The sequence below is a fragment of the Dermacentor variabilis genome, chromosome 9, assembly GCF_050947875.1.
Source record: "Dermacentor variabilis isolate Ectoservices chromosome 9, ASM5094787v1, whole genome shotgun sequence".
NCBI classification, from domain to species: domain Eukaryota; kingdom Metazoa; phylum Arthropoda; class Arachnida; order Ixodida; family Ixodidae; genus Dermacentor; species Dermacentor variabilis.
In genome coordinates, this window is record NC_134576.1 from 75,738,672 (window position 1) to 75,759,936 (window position 21,265).

The following is a 21,265-nucleotide window of genomic DNA, read 5'->3' on the forward strand; positions in this document are numbered from 1 at the left end:
TAGGCACGAACTATGCAGTGACCCAACTAGGTGGTAAAACGGTTACATACATACATACATACATACATACATACATACATACATACATACATACATACATACATACATACATACATACATACATACATACATACATACATACATACATACATACATACATACATACATACATACATACATACATACATACATACATACATACATGCATGCGTACATACATGCATGCGTACATACATACATACATACATACATACATACATACATACATACATACATACATACATACATACATACATACATCGTATTCCCTGGAAAGTGCATGAAGTATCTTAAGAATGCTAACGCATTAAAAATGAGCCTGCATCATCCTTCTCTGAGAGATCCTTTGGGAAGGCGGGGAGCGACGAGGAATGACTTCCCGCAGGTGCAGCTATGGTATCCTCGCGGTAGCGGGTCTGCTACACAGCCAAACACACAGCTGCACGCATGGAAAAAATCATGGAGAGCCGCGCCCTTCACATGTTCCTTGTAACAGACCAAGATCTTCACCCGCTTGGAAGAACCTTGCCTGGGGCCCTACGGGCTCTCGATGTAATTCAATTTTGCTCGACTTAATACTTTCTTTATTGACCCTTTAAATGGCTGTCGCCTTCGGCCTTGTGCTTCTCCGATTTCTTAACGAGAACTTGTTCTTAGCCATACGGGGCGTAACAGGATCGTATACAGCTAGTATCTCTACCTACTCACGCGTCCGGATTTAGACGTACTTTCATTGTGCGTAAATGGAAACGCGTAGCTAGCAAAAAACTAATTTATCCACTGACCTGTGTGTTTATCTCATAGCCGACAACTTTTATTATTTTATATGTATGATAGAGAGCACAGTGACGTACGTTTTATTGCTTCAATTCATGACGCTATAAAAGATGTTGCTCATATATATGACACGCGAAATTATACACAAAACATATATATCAATGTCTTGCTACTGATTTGTCTTCCATAGGAAAAGGAGTTCCTTATTAATATTTAGCCTCTCAAAGTTGTGAACCAAGATGCTTAAGTAGCTCCAGTAGTAACACAGCACCAGAATGATAAAAAGGTTGCAGGGAGGTAAAAGATGACGAGACGTAGGTGTGATAGAGCAACGTTTCTCTGTGCGTTTTTATTTACAAGCAAGGTGACATCCGATGGCATTCGGGCCGCAGTGTCTTCACCCAAATGGATGCAGCTAAGGAGTGAAACTACGTCGCAAATTGTTGATGTTACCCTACGTGTCCGTCATCAAACCACGGCCTCAGGCTCCCTGGAGAGGCAGTAAAATGTCCGCGGCATCTAAAACGAGGCTGCGGTGGGGGCCGTATTGGAGTTGGCTCGATTTCTGTTTTTCCGTTCTCTGGTCAAGTTCTCGGCCAACTCAGAATGACGGAGGCAACCAGGAGCGCAAGAGATCCACTAGAAGCCACAACTGCATGTGCAGACGAAATGCAGCCACCGAGTAGGGCTAGGGCGTCCACAACTCTCATCATCGCAACCCTGGCAGTCTTCATCGGCAGCGGGCACGAGGAGTTGAATGTCTGCTCGAAGCAGGCTACCTCGATGTGGTGCAGGCTGAAAACAAATTTAGAAAGATTGATGCAAATTGGCACCTTGACTAGCCTTAAGCGTATGTCCGAGTAAGGACTACGGGCGTATCCATAAAGCTTTTCGATCGTAAAGGTTATTTGCCATTCACCGACTACCTTCGGTAATATGTCCACCATCACTATTGGTCGGCATGCCCTCTTAGGTACAGTCCTAGCGTAAGAACTCTTAAATTAAAAATTGAATTATGGGGTTTTACATGCCAAAACCACTTTCTGATTATGAGACACGCCGATTATGATACACTCCGGAAATTTAGACCACCCCGGGTTCTTTAACGTGCACCTAAATCTAAGTACACGAGTGTTTTCGCCCCCATCGAAATGCGGCCGCCATGGCCGGGATTCGATCCCGCGACCTCGTGTTCAGCAGCCCAACACCATAGCCACTAAGCAACCGCGGCGGGTAGCGTAAGAACTCTTGCGAATACGGGTATATGTGAACGTATACTTAACGTAAACATTAATGTAATATGGTGTATATCACACGGAGCTTTTACAAATTATTCTATGATACCCGTGTTAGTAAGAAGCACTATGTCTGCATCACGTTGTCAAATAAGTGCACCTGGCAACGAATGACTTGTTTCTTGCTGCCCATGTTTTGTTCGTGGATGGGCTATATCTCTGAGAATAAACACTACAAGTTTCTTCCAGGTGTACGTGGATTGAAAAACAAATCGAATTTACTTCATACTACATTACAGTAACACATTATCAGCTTGCAACTGTACTTCATGTTAGGAAAAGTGGTACCTTTACACTTCAGGCTGTGTTCTTCTCACGCTTTTGTTCGGGCTCTGTTCTTTTCACGGCTGAAATAAAGTTTTCTGCACCCAATAAGCCCTAATCTATTACTTGACCTTTAACTCTCGAAGACAGACGAAGCAGAGATATGCGTAAGTTCTTCATTAATTCTTTGAGGGGAGACACGTTACAGCAGCTGCGGTGTTGAAGCTAGCCTCGCCCAAGAATGGTTGTCCACTTAGCAGGTATATCGTGAAACTAACATCAATTTTGACCCACCCGTCCGCAAACATGCGATGTCATGGGGATATGCGTTTCACCTATTTCGGTTTCGCTACATTGCGCCTACTCGCTGGCTCTAGACCCGGCCTCCCACAAAGCTTCCCACAATATTACCTAGGTGGAAATCTGGCGCTACCGTCTATGCGAATTTCCTAACGGGCTCTAATCCGTCACAGGAACGGTAGTATGGGCGGGCGAGGCTTGTTTTGAATTGTGTTGAGCAAAGCTTCGCCTAAAACTTGGTTATGGCTGCACAAATAGTGCATTCTTAAAATAAATTCTTCATAAAAGGTTTTCATTTATCTGTTTTACAGCTTTCAGTGAAGTTTAATTCCCTGCAGTGCATCATTCTGCGAAGAAAAGCGAATAAAGACGACAAAGTGTCGTATAGCGAGCGTGTATACCTAGTCGTCCGTCCTCCAAATTTAGCAACCCGCCGACACATTTCATTTAATTGTGCATACAAGCACAAGTCCTCATGATTGAATAAAGGCTGCTTTTATATAATGGTAAGCTTAATCCAGCTTTTTACGGGTTGGTTTTAGTATGAAATTAAACATTGTGACAGACGGAACGGGGCTAGCCAGGCGGGTCTTCAAGGTATCCTGGCTCTCCGAGAACGAAACCAATTCGAAGCCACCATTTCCCGGCATCCCCATTTATCCAACAGCGCAGCAGCGCAAGATTTCCCTCTAGGTGTTACAGCAAGACACTCTATGCTGCCTCCCACCTATCATCCTTGGCTCCACACTGCGGAAGACTGCCTTTTCGTCCACTTTCCATGTTCTTTTACTACATTATTTTTGCCTTTAAATTATCCTTAAGAATTATTTTCCGTATGCGTTCATTGGCTTCATTGTCTACTTCATCCATACTGTTCGCAATTTGTTACGTATTTTCGTCGTGTTGTGAAAGATTTTGCAAGCATCGCCCGGCCCCTTAGCGACCTCCATAAGAAAGACGTGCATTTCTCCTGGGGTCATCACAAGCTTCAGCTTTCACCACGCTGATCGCACTGCTTACGTTCCCCCTCCGTATTCTAGCTCGCTTTGATGACACAGCCCCTACGGAGGTCCACACCGATGAAAGTGGTCATGGCATAAGTGCTGTTTTGGCGCAACAGCATCATGGACATGACCGAGTGATACCGCACGCCTGCCGTCTTCTTTCGAGCTCCTAGCAGAAGTACTCCATCACCAAGAGGGAGTGTCTCGCTCTTGTCTGGGCCGTCGCAAAATTTCGGCCCTACCTCTACGGCCGACAGCTCTCTGTTGCCACTGACAACCATGCAGTGTGCTGGCTTTCATCCCTGAAAAATCCAACTGGCCGCCTCGGACGCTGGGCTTTGCGGCTGCAAGAGCACTTCTATTTCGTTGTGTATAATTCTGGTTGACTGCATCAGGATGTCGACTGTCTATCCCTTCACCCGGAGGGCTCACCCGACTGTGAAACCAGCGACGCTAAATCAGCTCGTCTCTTGCAGATCTCGCACCTCAATCACATTGGAGATGGACAAAGGTGTGATGTCGCACTGAAACAACTTATTTCACGGCTCAAGTCTTCGCCTTCATATGCGGCCCTCCACATGTTTTTACTCCGGGACGGAATACTCTGCCGTCGCAGTATGTTTCCTGACGGACCCGGGCTCCTGCTTGATATTCCGGAACATCTGCGGCCTACCGTGATTGCTCAACTTCATTACGTACATATGGCGGGCCACCTCGGCGTTTCTGGTGCGTACGACCGCTCACGCCAGCAATTTTACTGGCCCGGCATGTATCGGTCTGTGCGCCAGTACGTTTCTGCGTGCGAGCTCCGCCAACGTCGAACGAAGCCCACCCTTTCCCCTAGTGATCCGTTTCAACCCCTGGACATCTCGTATGCGCCTCTCTCTCGCGTCGGCGTCGACATGCTTGGCCCTTTCCCAGTGTCTTGCTCTGGGAACAAATGGGTCGCGGTCGCAACTGATTATGCCACACGGTACGCGATCACGCGCGCCCTCCCTACAAGCTTTGCAACTGATGTCGCCAACTTTTTGTTGCCCGATGTTATGCTTCATCACGGCACCCCTATAAACAGCTTCTTACGAGCAGCGACCCGCAGTTCCTCTCAAAAGTAATCGCCGACATTTTTACATCGTGCGCAAACCGACACATGTAGGCTCATTACAGCCTATCATCCTCAGACTAACAGCCTAACAGAACGCTTAAACCGCACGCTCACAGACATGTTGTCGATGGACGAATCCTCGCATCACCTCGCTTGGGACGATAAACTTCCATTCGTGACGTTCGCCTACAATTCGTCATGCCATGATGTCACCGGTTTCTCTCCCTTTTATTTGTTGTTCGGCCGTGATTCAGGTTTGCCCATGGATACCCTGCCGCCTTGTGATAGCCTACCACCACTGAGCAGGCCCACGACGCCATTTCTCGAGCCGACCATGCCCGTCAGCTTGCTCGCCAGCCATGAGTCACATCATAAGCAAGACAGAAAGCTTTATACGACAGGAATCGACGCTCAACCACTTTCCGCCCCGATTCCCTCCTTCTCCTCTGTACTCCAACGCGCCGAGTCGGGCGCTCGGAAAAAGCTTCTGTCGTCTTACAAAGGCCCTTACGGTGTTTTTCGACAAGTCACCGACCTTGTATACCTGCGAAGACGAAGAAGTGATTCTATTGCTGAGTGTTTGTTTTCCGTCACCAGTATTTTGTGGTAATTCTCGCTTTCTTCCGGGGAACGCTGTTCCCTGCCCGACGGGAATGGAAGTGGAGCCACCCGCACTCCCACCTGACGTAGCGGCGCCCGCGTCGGCAGCCTCAAGGAAGCGGAACAGCCTCTCGAGCGACAGCGAGGCTACCCTGATAGACTCGACCGAGAGCGACGACAGCTCCGACGACGACTACGTGACTGTCCTGAGTCAGAAAGCAAAGCGGCGGATGCTTAGGGCCTCTGTGGACACATCTACTATGAGGACTCCGCAGAGTTCGCCGAAGTACACCATTCTTTTCTTACCTGTGCTACCCTCCGACAACATGAGGTTCCTCAACAGGCAAGTTGCATCGGTTGAACTCGAGAGACTGTTGCCAAATGGCATTGAGGACGTACGAGTCAACCCTCGGAAGAATATAGTCGCGGTAAACGTCGCCCAAGCGTCGGCGTTAGATTCTCTGCGAGCCGTCACTGTTCTCGGTGGCATGAACGTCCGTACCATCATCCCGATGGGAAAGGAGACTACTACAGCCGTCATATATGACATTGATGCGGCCATCTCAGGCGAGGATTTACCACTTTTGATAAAGCCTGCCAATCATGGGACCCAGATAATACAGGTGGCCCGTCTCGGAACTTCCAGATGCGTGAAAATTGTCTTTAAAGGTGACCGCCTTCCATCGCATGTGAAGGTAGGTCATTTTCGACATGCTGTCCGGCCCTTTGTTCCCAAGCCGCTTCAGTGTAGAAATTGTCAGAAATTCGGCCACGTGAGCGCCGTCTGTGGAAAGTCTGCTATATGTTCCCGCTGTGCAGCGCAACACTCTGCAGGCAACTGCCAGGCAAAAACTTATAAGTGTCCGAACTGTCAAGGGCCCCACGATGCCTCATCAAAGGAATGTCCTAGAGTTAAGCGAGAACTCTCCATCTTGAGAAAAATGGTGAGGGACCGGTCGACTCATCGTGAAGCAGCTGCTGACGTCAGGCGACGTCGTTCTCGTCGCAGACGCTCATCAAGGTATTCTGCTCTCCGCACAAAGAATACGCGTGCCGCACAGCCTCTTGCTGTTGAATCTGCTCCAACCTCGGTGCAGAACGTTTCCAAACCGTGTATGGATAACGGAGCATCTCAAAAGAATGCCGTGGATGAGGAATGGCCACCACTGCCAAGGATAAGCCCTTTGGAAAAACCCCAACAAGGAAAGGCACCACAATGTTCCACCCCTCATCCAGATGAGCTGACAGAGCATGACCGCCGAATTGTAACAATGCTCAAGTCTTTGATAAATGCCATTCGCACGCTTGTGGGCAACTCGAATACGCCAACAGCTCGAAGCGCAGTGCAAGTGTTGGATGCCCTGAGCCCAGTGCTTGAAAATCTTGCATAAGCTCAATGGCTCTTCCACTGCCTTCATTCCGTGATGAAGTGCGTAGCGCGACGATTTTCCAGTGGAATGCCAGAGGACTTAAATCACGGATTTCATGTTTCCGCCAATACGTTTTCACGCACCGATTTCCTGTAGTGGTAATATGTGAACCGAACGTGTCCAAAGCGCTAAGACTCTCTGGATACGAAGCCTTTATGGCGTCGACGTGCGGGGAATCCAGCAAAGTAATTGTTTACATCCGTACAGAACTGACTTACATTCCCCACTCGGTGCAGCCTCATGATGGAAACCAATACGTGTGTCTCCGTATTACAAAGAATAAAGTGGCCTTCACCCTTATCGGCGCCTACATATCCCCATATAGTCGGTTCGACGGCGACCGATTGCGAGACATCCTGACGGCGACTACCGGACCCTGGATAATCACGGGAGACTTTAATGCTCATCACTTGGCTTGGGGAAGCTCCAGAATAGATTCCAGGGGCCGGAAACTTGTGGAATTTGCTTCCGACCATGAACTTAGCATTATGAACGATGGCAGTCCGACGTACTTGCGTGGTTCGAACTACAGCAGTTGCTTAGACTTGACCTTGGTGTCACGGCAACTTGGTCAAAATGTTCGATGGTTCTCTGACATCGAGACTCATGGTAGTGACCATATTCCCACCTACTTAAGTATCACTGGATTTGGAAACTTCTCCTCCTGTACTTCCCGATAAGCATATATAAGGTGGTCAACGTATAAGACAAAGGTGGAAGAGGCATGCAAACAAGGATTTACCGGCATCATTGAGAACCTTATTACAAGTGTACTGGAATCGTCTAAGTACACATTTACATCCGCTAAAAAACGTACGGATTTTGACATGGAACTTGAGCGACTTCGAACGATTCGCAGAAGAGCCGAGAGGCGATACAGGCGCACGAAGTCAATTCATGACCTTAGAGTCGCTCGACGTATACAGAAGAAAATCCAACGTCGTATGGACAGGCTGGAGGAGCAACGGTGGAAGACGTTCTGCGAATCACTTGACCCCCGCAAGCCGCTGTCTATCATATGGAGGACGGTGCGCGGCCTTGGCTCGTCGCCACAGCAACGACACCCATTCTCAGCCCTAGCCCTCTATCAAGGCCGCTCACAGGTAGATATAGCCGAAGACTTCTGTGTGAAAATTGCGGGCAGTGTGGTCACCATCAGTAGCGAAATTCTGGGTGAGGTTCCTGCGACACGCTTCCCAGAATTGAATGTGTCCTTCTCACTTGAGGAATTGGACGCTGCTTTGGCCTCCTGCAGGCGCTCATCGTCGCCAGGACCAGACGGCATCACCTACGCTGCTTTATGCCACCTAGGTGAAGATGGCCGAAGCAGACTACTGGAATGTTATAACCAGTCATGGAATGATGGCGTCGTTCCTGAGCGGTGGAAGTCCAGCCGCTTGGTACCACTCCTGAAGCCTGGAAAGTCGCCACTTGACCTAGCGTCCTACCGACCCATTGCGCTGTCCAGCTGTGTTGGGAAGGTCATGGAAAGAATGATTCTTACCCGCCTAGAACGGTATCTTGAGCGCCACAACGTATACCCCGATGCCATGGCTGGTTTTAGAAGAGGCCGTTCCTCTATTGACAACGTCATCGACCTAGTCACGTCTGTACAACAAGAAAAACACCACAAGCGTATATCGGTTGCACTATTCCTCGACGTGAAAAGCGCTTATGATAATGTAACGCATGAAGCAATCCTTGATGCCCTGGAAAATAACGGAATTGGTGGACGCATGTTTCGGTGGATTCGGAGCTATCTATTCAAAAGATCCTTCTTTGTGCACAGTGCAGATGGCCGAACTGCTGACCATTACACGTACCGTGGCGTCCCTCAGGGTGGGGTTCTTAGCCTCACTTTGTTCAACCTTGCAATCCTTGGCCTTGCCGACGTTCTACCACATACAGTAAACCTTTCAATATATGCTGACGACATATGCATATGGGCCTCGGCAGTTACACGTCTCCAGGTGCGTGCACGGCTCCAAAAAGCAGCGACCCTAACATCATCGTACCTGAGTGCGCAAGGCCTCAGCATTTCGACCGAGAAGTGCGCCTTAGTCGCCTTTACCCACAAGCCCATGACCTGGTACCCCATTTCTATTGACCACCAACCAATTTCCTACGCAAAAACTCACCGATTCCTAGGCGTTATTATAGACAGAGACCTTTCATGGAGCCCCTACATCTCATACTTGAAGAAGAGGCTTACTTCTATCTCCCATGTACTAAGGTTTCTTGCCGGAAAAACGTGGGGCACATCCGTGGCATCTATGCTTCAACTATACAGGACGCTCTTCCTAGGATACTTGCGATACAGCACACCGGTGCTGTCCAATGCTAACAAAACTAACATCCATGTCCTACAGAGCATTCAAGGCCAAGCCCTTCGAACATGTCTGGGGCTACCTCGAAATGCTTCAACCGTGGCAACAATTGCCACCGCGAGAGACAACCCAATAAGGACCTATATAGATATCGACGCACTCCGGGCGCATGTTCGCCATATTTCCAGAGTCTCTGACCACCATCTCGCTCACTTGCCTGCGAAAAGACCCAAGGCAGCGTTCTCCAGATCAATTGCGGCTAACCGGCACTCTTTGTCTTTGAGGCACTCACCCGCAACAAGAACGCCATCCCCTATGTGGTGCTTGAAGAAGCCTCCTGTGTACCTCGCTGTTCCAGGAATAGTGAAGAAAGCTAGCCTGACCACCGCGGCTCTCAAGCAGATCACATTGGAACTTCTGCATTGTTCATACGCTAACCGAATTCATGTTTACACGGATGGTTCCGTCTCGGAAAATTCTACGGGCGCCGTTGTTCTACCATCCCAATCGGTCGTCATCAAGTTCAAGACTTCACACGTAACGACATCTACAGGTTCTGAACTGGCCGCTCTTCGCGCTGCTGTCGAATACATTGAAAAAGAACCGCCCAACAAATGGGCAATATTTTGTGACTCGAAAGCGGCCCTCCAGAGCTTGCGAAGTTTACGACGTGGCAATTATGAACAGCTGGTGTCACAAATCAACGAAACCTGCCATTGCGCATCTGAAAGAGGACATGATATCATATTTCAGTGGCTGCCGGGACACTGTGGCATCGTTGGTAATCACCTCGCCGATGACGCTGCCCGACGTGCCCAGGCTGGCTCACCGACACTCCTTATACCTTTATCCAGAGTCGACGCTGCAAGAGAGCTTCGCAGTCTCGCTCGTGCAATCACGTTAGGTTGCTGGCATACACCACAGAACTCTAAGTGTCGTTTACACAGCCTCGACCCATCACTGAAACTTACATTACCAGCGAACCTTGCACGACGTGACGCAACACTGCTGTGTCGGCTGTGGGTAGGAGTAGCATTCACCAACTCCTACAGCTACCGTATTGGAATGGCGGATTCACCAATGTGCGCTAAGTGCAAGTGTGAAGAGACCATCAGTCACCTTCTGTGCCACTGTTCTCGCTTCGATAATCAACGTGAGACTCTCCAGTGTGCCTTAAATAGACTGGATGACAGGCCATTTACGGAAGCGAAGATCTTGGGAGCCTGGCCTCACAGTTCATTGGCCCAGAAAGCCGTTCGAGCGCTTTTTCGCTACCTGAGGGCAACAGACTTGTGTGACCGACTATAGACGTCCTACACTTAAGTTCTCTCTCTTCCTCTTTCACTCCCCATTCCCCTCCCCACGTGTAGGGTAGCAAACTGGACTCAGTCTAGTTAACCTCCCTGCCTTTCCGTCTTCCCTTCTCTCTCTCTCTCTCTCTCTCTTCTCCGACCCACAACATCGTCGACTCGACGCCCGCAATGTGAAATTGTGCACGTTGTACTGCTAAAACCGTAATACGTCCGCGAACCTTAGCCGTGGTTACTCTGTTTCTGGCCTCTCGTGTCCTTGAACAGCACCGGGACGGTGCTCCTGCCGCCCCAAGCTTGTGTCACGGGACAGTTATCCAAGCACGCGCCCGAGGACGCAGCGAAAGGAAGACGTTGAAGGCGCACCTCAGCTCGGGTGCAGATTTCGCCATGTATCGCCTTCCTTGTTACAGTATTGTTGTATAAACTGAGACGAGCCCTGCCGTTTTGGAAAGAACAGATTAATTAAACGCATGGAAAGAAGTTATTAATATACATGCCACGCTTGCTATAGACCGTGTGGTTATCTTGCGCTCCATCCCTTCCGAAATGTCTCGCCAACAAGGACGAACTCTCTCGTGGCTGCCGTATTTAGCCAAGGACCCGAACAAACTACTTCACCCGATCTACCTCGCCAAGTGGCTCTCTTCTTGTTCAGCGTATACAAAGAGGATATCTCGCGACTACGATAGCACGCGTTGATAACGTACCGTTGTCAGAACAAGCCATTTTTGGAATGCCTCCGCTAAGCCGTCGCAGCGCCGTGCGATGAAGGAATTGTTGCGATTCTCGTGTAGGAATCTGTGCGAACGGCGTTAGCCTTAACCACCCTCAGAGGTAGTCCAGTGGCCATGGCGTTGCGCTGCGCAGCTAAAGTTCGCGGGTTCGGTCGTGTCCGCGGTGGCCGTAATTCGGAGTGGGCGAAATGCAAAGCTCGTGTGCTTACGTTCAGGTGCACGTTAAGGACCCCGTGGTCAAAGTTAATTCGGAGCCCCCTAGTAACCTAGTACTAATGCCCAGCACATTAGTGTTGCTAAGCTGAGTATTAGACCTGAAAATTCTTATTTAAAAACTGGCAAATTAGCACAAAGACTATAGTTGCGTTTGATACGCTCGAGCGAGCTTTCAGTAGTGGCTAGATTAGCACGCCAAATGCTAATTAATTAATCACGGTACAAGTAAGTTCCTGCTCAAATAACAATTAGTTGAGTTTCTTTTTTTTCTTTACAATTGCACTCTGATCATGGCGAGGAATAAAAAACAAGTCTACCTAATTTTCTTTGATGTGGAACTGTGTTTGGACAATGCAACGTTAATTGGCCGCAATTGTGATACCTCACTGTGACCGCGTGCACGAGCTCTGTGTGTCGTTACCTCTCCCCTATTTTCATCTTATCTTTCTAGCTGCCCCTCTCTTAAGTCTACAGGAGGGTAGCCAACCACATTTCATAAGGCGGTTAACCTCTACGCCTTTCTTATTTCTCTCTCTCTCTCTTTCTCTCTCTCGCGATCTCCGATTTTAAACGTCTTTTTCTCATCTACGCCGTAGCTGCATACCTGAGCTCGAAGTGAAGGCACCGAAACGGCCTGCGATTGTGGAGGTGTCAAAGATGGCGCGCGCTGTGGCGAAACTCACCTGCAGTATGCTACCTCGGGGGGTGGCGTGCCAGCATCCTGTGGATCGGAAGCCGGCCGCATCGTTCTCGCGCAGGCTTCCAGCTTCTCCTCGTCCCTACACTGGAAGGCCTTGTGAAATTCTGCGAGTCGTTGAATGGCGGGGAGGGAATAAAGTTGGCGCGTGGCAAACCGTAATACGCTTTGCCTATGTACACAACAACAAGAAGAGTAAGAACAACAGAACAATGACCAGAACAACAAAAACAACGCGGATTCTCAAGTGCACGGATATGCCTGAGTCATCTCAAGCTCCGGTGCGAATTGAGCAACTGCGTTATTTGTTCCTCCAGGGCTGCGACATGAAAAAGAACGTGTGTTTTCGAACTCCTGCTTCGTCTCATCACAAAAGTGAACCGCTTTTCGAGTTGGAGCTGCAGTCTTTACTGAGTTCATTATGAAGGGTTTAGCGTATTATTATAGTACGGCTTATAATCGATCGTCTTCCAAATGATTCTTTGGCTTTGCTGAAGTCTAAATTTTCGGCGTTCTCTGGTGACTAGATGCTGTTTCTGCGATAGTTTGCCGACATGTCTCAACTACTTTTTTTCACGCACGACTGCGCATACATTCTTTTTTCTCTGTGCACGTGCTTCCATGAACGTTTACCAGTTGCTTTAGTACTCTCCGTGGTAATTGCCTCATAGTATATCTATAAAGTGGTGCGATGGGGACTGCGGTAACTACTATGCTTAGCTCCTACGTTAGACGTTTACTCTAAGCCAGAAAAAATTAAGGTGGATATTTGTACCGTCAACTTAGCCCTTACCGGCAGAAGTCGCTAACTTCACGTGATTCTTATAATGATGACACGCAGTGTAACATTATTATTGTGAAAACCATCACATGCCACATCACGCGAAAAACCGTCGGCGTGACCGAAAGATGGTACCTAAAAAAATTCACCGACGATCACGATACTCCCTAACGCGAAATTTGAGCGCAGCTGTATACGAATATTTCGCGATATACTGGCTGGCGTGGAGAATCTGTCACATGCGGCACGTTGCAAACGTAGCGAGTGTGGCGCGACTGCCTCAATAATCGGCCGAACGCGAGAGGCGGCGCGTGGGTGACGCGTGGACGCGATTCACAGCAGCTGCCGCAGACAGACTTCCACTCATGCAGCGCTTTGCTTCCATGCAGACGGCGTGCGCCACTCCGGCGCCATGTCGTAGCCATCATCGCCGCAAAGCCTGTCTTGCGCGGCACTACGCTTTTCTTCTCACGCTTTCGCCGTACCCCCCTCCTCCGCTTTCTTCCTCGCGCTCTCTTCGCTATCCCCGCCTCTAATTCACCGCCGCTCTCTGCGTTCGCTTTCATCCTTCGCTGGGCTCGTTCGCTCGGTTACGAGGGACAGTGCCGATGCTCACCGCAAGAATGGGCCCTACGAGCTGCGCTCTAAAATGGCCGACGGCGCAGAGCGAAAACACGTAAAAAAAATACACGCAAGATTGCCGCGCGAGGCAACCGTGTATTCGCGGGCTTTTTTCATGCTCGGAAAAACGTTTCTACGTAACGCGTATTGACCAACCGAAAGCTCTGTCGGGAGTTGTTTTTTTTATGTTGCTCTAAAATTTTCTCATTGGCACGTTTCGTCTAATAATAATATTTATAAAGTGGATTAATTAACTAATACTAATTCTGTAATTAGGCGGAATGTAAAAAATAATCTAAGTATCTCCAAGCGACGGCCAACAACATTAGCTTGATTTCTGTCCAGCTAGGTGGCATTCGCATAATTTTAAGTATTTGTGCATGATAGTTCGGATACCCTGCATATTCAAGTGTTTGCGTAACCTTGGGTAGGTTTTGGGGTAGTGCGAAACAGTAGGACTTCCAAAAAGTGTGAGAACTCTACTAAGAAGCCTTGCTGTGTTTGTGCATGAGTTGCATGGATTTTCGTACAACTGCAAAGGGTTTTTTTTTTTCTTGTGCTGCCAATTCCCATGGACCTACCTCTGAGTGCGTTATCACAGATAATGTTACGCATTGCCTCGTAACCTCTCTCCTGGATCCTGTAGTCACCGTTCATTGCTTCGGGGCAATCAGCAAGGTCTTTGTGGCACAGGAATTTTTCATTGATGCGGCTGCAACGTGAAAATGGCAAGGCTATTATAAGTGACACGCGTTTAGAGCATAGCTTCCGCAGCGCAGCTTGTTGTGCAGTCAGTGTTTAAAAAATTTCCCCTCATTACAATAAAATTCACAACAAAGACCGACCGACCAACCGACCGACTGATTGATTGATCAATTGATCGATCGGTTGATTGATCAATTGATCGATCGGTTGATTGATCGGTTGATTGATTGATTGATTGATTGATTGATTGATTGATTGATTGATTGATTGATTGATTGATTGATTGATTGATTGATTGATTGAAAACGTGAAATAAGAAATTCGTCAGTCTACAACCAAGAGCTATACCGAACCACCACATACAGAATTCGCACTTTTGCTCCTCATATCATTAGGCTATCGGAAAACAGCGCTTTCAAGCTGCTATTTCTGAAGCTTCCCCATTCTTTCTACTGCAGCCTATAGTTTGAGCTGCCAGTGAAGAAATACTTGCTTCGTCATTTGCGTAGCATCTAGCATTATTCCTTTTGTTACATCAGCACAAAGTCCGTCCGTCCGTCCGTCCGTCCGTCTGTCCGCCTGTCCGTCCGTCCGTCCGTCCGTCCGTCCGTCCGTCCGTCCGTCCGTCCGTCCGTCCGTCCGTCTGTCTGTCTGTCTGTCTGTCTGTCTGTCTGTCTGTCTGTCTGTCTGTCTGTCTGTCCGTTCTTGTTTTGTCTTGTCTGTCTGTCTGTCTGTCTGTCTGTCTGTCTGTCTGTCTGTCTGTCTGTCCGTCCGTTCTTGTTTTGTCTTGTCTTGTTTGTATAAAGGCTGAGTATGCGTGGCGCCAATTAAAAGGATATAAAGGAACACAGATGACACAGACGGGTGCTGACGGACGTCGTTTGCCTTCATTTATGGTCTGTCCATTAACACTGCACAAACTCGGTTTTCAGCAACAATGTGCCAACTAGGCCGTGAACGGATGGTTTTGGAACAACTGTCTAAAGGCCTTGTGAGGAGGGGTCATTTGTTCAAACCCGATGTAACGAAAGCATGTTATAGTAGCATCACCTAAATGTTTGCAACGTTATTACCCACACGTCTTAGTTTAGCACTGTTGTATAGAGCAAAGAAACCATTAATCGATCATGCACACATAGCGCGCACAGATGACTCTCTTGCCGCGTCACACATTACGCAATCGCAGCTAGATTTAGCTTCTTGCTCGGCGTTCAGAAGGGCATAGCTGGGCAGTATGTTTGTCGAACCAAAAGGTTGTTATCGCGTACTCAGCAATAGTAGGTATAATCTATCAAACTTAAACCTGCGATCATCAGGCGTTGTAGGGCATACAAGTATGCAATTTTTTGCAGAAATTTCACGCTTGCTCGGTCATCGTGTCCACTCGGTCGACACGCAAGGTCCAGAAATGGCGTGAAAAGACTCGGGCAGCAAGACAAACGGATGCCAATTCCCGCTCACCCCATTTCACCACGGCGTAATACGGAGCGAGCATGAGTTCAAGCTTAGGCTGTAGAACCTCCACAAGTTGTATTATAAGTTAAGCACGTAAGCTTTCTAATACCTGAATAAATGTAACGTGTGAATTTCGTTACGCCGTTTCTGTAGCCTAATGTCCATACAGCCTATGCATGCCAAGACGGTTCATGAACCACACTTGCGGTTGCGTCCTTGACACAGTATACGCAAATTTTTCACAATACCTGCAACCAATCTTGTAATTCTCTTCGTCATACTCGCCCTCTTGGTTAGGCCTCAATTCATCCCACCACAGCGCTTCTTTATAGCTCAGGTAGCAGTTCTTCACGGAGCCCGGTGCGCATCGATCTGTATCTGAAAAAAGAAATAATGAAATATCAGCAGATTCCCGTGTACTGTGGTATGAAGAACATCGCGTTGTGAAGAACGCTGTTCCTTGCTTGGTGATCGTTTGAAAACCACACGACCCAGTTGCACAAGCTGTCACTGGGAACCCCCTCGATCAATATGAAGTTGTCGCACTCGATCATGCGCATGCCATGCATGCATGGCAAAGGAATGACGACGAACGGAATGAGTGCGACAGCATGAAGATGACTGTATGACGACGAAGCAGTGCAGATGTTGAAACGGTCGCGAAAACATGCTGACAACGGAATGACGACCACGATGTGTCAACGGTGGCACGATGACCTAGGGATGAGGACACTGGAGCAACGACGACGGCGTATTGCCAACGCGATGACGATGCTGGATTGATGCCGACGGCCTCACGTTGACGGTGTGACGAAAGAGATTACGGAGTTGGAATGAGAACGACTGCGTAATGAAACCCGTCGCGGTTGCTTTGTGGCTACGGTGTTGGACTGCGAAGCACGAGGTCGCGGGATCGAATCCCGGCCACGGCGGCAGCACTTCGATGGGGACGAAACGTGGAAACGCCCGTGCACTCAGATTTTAGGCGCACGTTAAAGAACCCTTGGTGGTCCGAAATATTCCGTAGTGCCCTCCACTACGGCGTGCCTCATAATCAAATCGTGGTTTTGCCACGCAAAACCGCATAATACAGGCTGCTTGACGACAAAAGGATAGCAATGATAAAATCATTAGAACGATATGACGCCAACGATATAACGGTACTGGAATGAAGGCGACTGTATGAAGATGACAGGATGCTGATGACGGCGTGGTGGTAGTGGGGGTCACAACGACAAAATCACTATGTACAACGAAACGACCACGACGGACGACGACGACCGCATGACGACGATGCAGTGATGACAATGGCAAGACGACGACGTGACGACGACGGTGGCATAACGGCCGTTCGAAGACGACGCAGAAGTGCCGACGATGGTGTGACTACGGGGGCGCGACGACAACGTGATGCCGATACTGGAAAAATGCCGACGGTGTGACGACAATAGTGTGACGGTGCTATAGAATGACTGTGACTGTATGAGGACGGTGGTGTATCAACAACGGCATAATGACGACGGGATGACGGAGGTGGAATGACCACAAAGGCGTGACGACAGTGGAATCAGTACGACAGAATTGATGGCGATCGATAGACCACGACGGCATGACGGCGACTCTGTGGCGGCGACGCAGTGACGACAACGACATGATGACGATGTACTGATCACGATTGAATGACAACAACGGCATGACTACAACGCCTTGTTGGTGCTGAAGCTCATGTTCGCACTCACGTGCATCACCTGCCACGACAGGTTGCTTTGATTCGCACCATGCCCGGTGTCTGTTCGCAAGCAGTTGTTCTAGACAGTAGCTAGAAGCCCGCATTAATGACAATGGTACGGTGACGATAGCGTGATGACGACATTAGTTTCAATATAACCCACGCATTCAGCAAGAGCTATTCGCCGAGGCAGCAGCGGCAGCAGCAGCGAAGTCGAAGGAATAGGCAGCGAAAGATTCGCTTTAATGAGAGCGGCGACTCACTGCCACACAGTTTCAAGGTGGACCGTGGGCACTTGACATGATTTAGGCCCGATGTGACGCAAAATATGGAGCACAGCTGTGCCCCCCCACCTCACCGCAATTCCTCGAAACGCGCCGGCGAGCACGGCTTCCTCGCCGACAACGATGAGACCCCTGCGCTGCCTCCGGACTTTACGAAAAATAAGGTAAACAGCCTGCGCGAATATTGCCGTTGTTTATCTTTAAACATCATATAATAAAGGCATGAAGAAATTCAACTTGACACTACAGATTAGCGTGCATGTACAGAATATACCAGGTGTTTCTTTTCATGCGAAACATTTAAGAAATCTAGGTACCTAGGTACCTAGGTACCTGCCGTTCTCGCTGATAGGCTACGTGTGTAGGCGGACGTTGATAGTGAAAAAAGAAATTAAGCTGTACTTTTTATTATCTAAAATATGTTGATTAACTTTGATTACTAACTTTATGGCAGACGTTAATGCGGAACTGAAGCCGTGAAGCAGTGAAGTCGCGTCTGCTTAGCAGCAATCCTAAGACTAGCATCACTTCCGACATACGCGACCATATGTGCTACGAAGCATACTGTTCCAGTTCATGTTCCAGTTTCTCAAAAGTTTCTCAAAAGTGTGACTTCAGCAGCTGTTCGGGGAGATCTTAGCTGGAGCGCCAGGGCATCTTTTGGCAGGTTTTGGGGATGGATGCGTGATAAATTGCTACTATTCTTATGATTTTTGCTAAGCAGACGTGACTTCGCTACTCTTCACCTGCAATTACGTAATTGCATGTGTCCTAAAATGAGTAATTAAAGAGTAAATTAGCACATTTTTAATAATTAGCGAAGGTATCGTCCTGATATTTAAGTGCTAATGTCCACCTAGCCACGTAGAATTTGCCCAAGAATGGCAGGGGCCCGTATGACAGTTTCCTTGAAAACAAATGAACTGAAGCATAACTGCGAGTCGGCCTAGTTGGAACAGATTCATTTTTCTTTTTTTGCTTCTTGTGCGCAAACAAACAGGGACAAAGAAAAGGAGCAACACAAGGACGAGCGATTATTTTTGTTTAAGAAGCGCTCGTCCTTGTGTTGCTCCTCTTCTTTGTCCCTGTTTGTTCGCGCACAAAAAGTTTTGAAAACAAGTTGTTCGGCAGAAAAAGAAACGCCTCGTACATACAGCAACGGCAGGCTTCAATTGGGTGATTTCACCTTCCCGACACTGCAACAAGTTCAACTGCGACTTAGCGACAGCGTGTTCTGTCGTAAGCCCCGACGAGAGCGAACCGCACCGAGAGAATTTCGGACGAAATTTCGGTACAGAATAAAGACCTTTTTTTGCACGGTACACGATGGCAGCGCTGCGATCCGATCAAAGCGTGTCCCGCGTTGTAAGCGTTTACCGTCAAAAGCGGGCATGAGTTTATCTGCGCGCTTCGCACCTCCGCGACACTAACCTTGCCCCGAAGCAGACGACAAGGAGCCGACGAGGATCCACGCCACGGTGACGAACGTCGCCGCTTCTTTTCGCGCAAAGCTGCGCGTTGACGCCATTCTGTTCGTTTCGTCTGCGGGTGCGTACCTAAGGGCCGAACTCCGGGGAGCCTCAAAATGTCGCACCTCTCCTGCGCGGGACTGTCGGGAGCAATGCGAGCAGGCGCGGCCCACAGGCGGCGCTTTCGCGCGCGCCCAAAGTCCAAGGTCTCGAGATCCGCGAGCATTGCTACCTTATCGCTTCGGTTGCGGCTCGCCTGACGCGCGTCGCAGTATACTTCACGTCCCGCTTTGGATGTGCGACGCAGTACGTCTTTTGTTTTTTTCGTTTTGTCATTCGGCAATCCGGAACAAGCACGTCGTGCACACGGCCACGCCCCTCCATGTCTACAGCGTCCACGCCATCCTTCCGCCCACGTCATCAAAGTGACGTGATCGCCGCTACGCCGATGACCTAAGCGACAAGGAACAACGCTGTTATCGTAGTGCCGCCTTCCGCGCTTCGTTGTAACGACCAATAAATGCAAACTCGTGAAGGTAACTGCATATTGCACATGCAGAGTGCCTCAACGCCTAATTTGCTGTGCATAGGACACACGGCGGCTCTAATATTAATAATTATTGGGACTCTAAGTCCCTAACGCGTTGAGCTCCTCGGTGATTATATTGGTAGCGCTAGAAAAGGAAATATCGACGTTCAGCTTAACATCATGGGGAACATTATGGCCTTCGCTAGAACTGAACCTTCGGAAGCGGTGTAAGTACGCGCAGCTGGCACATATGTGCACCAGGCTACCTTTTGAAACGTAAGAGCGCTACATCATCAGACAAGGAAAGCGAGAATAGGTTTTGTTACCAGAAATGCCCGTTTAGCGTAATTGCTGAAATAAACTGAATGGATTATAGCAAACTGAAAATTAAACTACTTTCTTGACATAAGCCAGTGCCTAATGAGGCTATAATAGCCAATGTGCCATTATTTTGCTATTCTAATTCAAGTAGTCATTCGTGCTACCTTCATCAGCTGATATGATCTAATGTGCTGTCACTCTATCAAAACAGTAGCAGACCGTCTGAGAAACTGCTGCTTGAGCGTCATCTGCGACTCAAAGTTAAGTGTGATGCATTTTATAACCTTATTAAATAGAGTTCTTACTGAGTTTTCTGGCATATTCGAAAATGAGCTATGCTTGCATTCATTGGTGGGAAAACTCTAGCTTTCTAGCTTAGCTATATATATATATATATATATATATATATATATATATATATATATATATATAAAGCCTGACTCTAACGTTCCAACTTGTGATGTTTAAATGCTGCCAGCTTCAGAAAGGGGGTTTTATGTTGTGATGTTTGTCTGTATGCGAAATGACCTTTCACTTTAGAAAGTTACCATATCCACTGTGGATTTGCCATCAAAACAATGATGATAAAGTTGCTTGTCAGTGTTTGTGCTGACGTTAGTTAGTTGTTTTTAAGACTATACCACAATATTTTTGTCGTTTATAGCAAGAATGGATAGCTGTCAACTCAGTAATTATGCATGGAGCCCCAATTACTTGTTTGATAATACAGAAATACTAATAATTACATTACGTTTTAGTGCGACAGCTGAAAACATGTGCGAAGTGTAGCGTGGCTTCAGGCGTTAAACAGAAGCCTATTCATGTCACCAATACCCCAACAAATACACCAAGCAATGTTTGTCGATGTATTGAAAGATCAGGAGTCGTGTGTGGCATTTGGTGCGTCAGTGCAGTGTTGTCACGGCAGTAACAGTCTGGTTAGGTAGTCAATGCTTCTCAAGTATTTTGCCCACAAGTGCGCCAATCCTTTTTGATGGCCAGGTTTGAGTTTCATCGAGTCAGGAGGGAACATCTCTACGATAACACATAGGACGGTGCCTCGTGATGTCAGGGCTTGCTGCCTGAAAATAAAAGCATACCGGAGCAAATATTAGCAATGGCACGAGGCACGTGTCTCGTGCAGCAAAAGTTCGGAAACGACACAGTACAGTTATAGTGAGACACCAAGATACCGAGACCCAGTGAAACGTACAGGGAAGGTCCACATTGTGAGAAGCACCGGGATTCAAAGCGGAACTGAAGCAATCAACTG

The 21,265-nt window shown here is 48.2% G+C and overlaps 1 protein-coding gene across 1 annotated transcript; it reads right to left on the reverse strand.

Moving 5' to 3' along the window:
• Positions 1-1,133: 1,133 nt before the first annotated feature.
• Positions 1,134-19,341, reverse strand: LOC142556985 (uncharacterized). The gene is made up of 5 exons (XM_075668478.1): positions 19,105-19,341; positions 15,909-16,038; positions 14,082-14,212; positions 12,085-12,205; positions 1,134-1,611 (listed from the first exon to the last, which is right to left on the reverse strand). Exons 1-5 carry the CDS (start codon positions 19,199-19,201, stop codon positions 1,401-1,403), a joined length of 690 nt encoding a protein of 229 aa, XP_075524593.1. The 5' UTR covers positions 19,202-19,341; the 3' UTR covers positions 1,134-1,400.
• Positions 19,342-21,265: the final 1,924 nt, after the last annotated feature.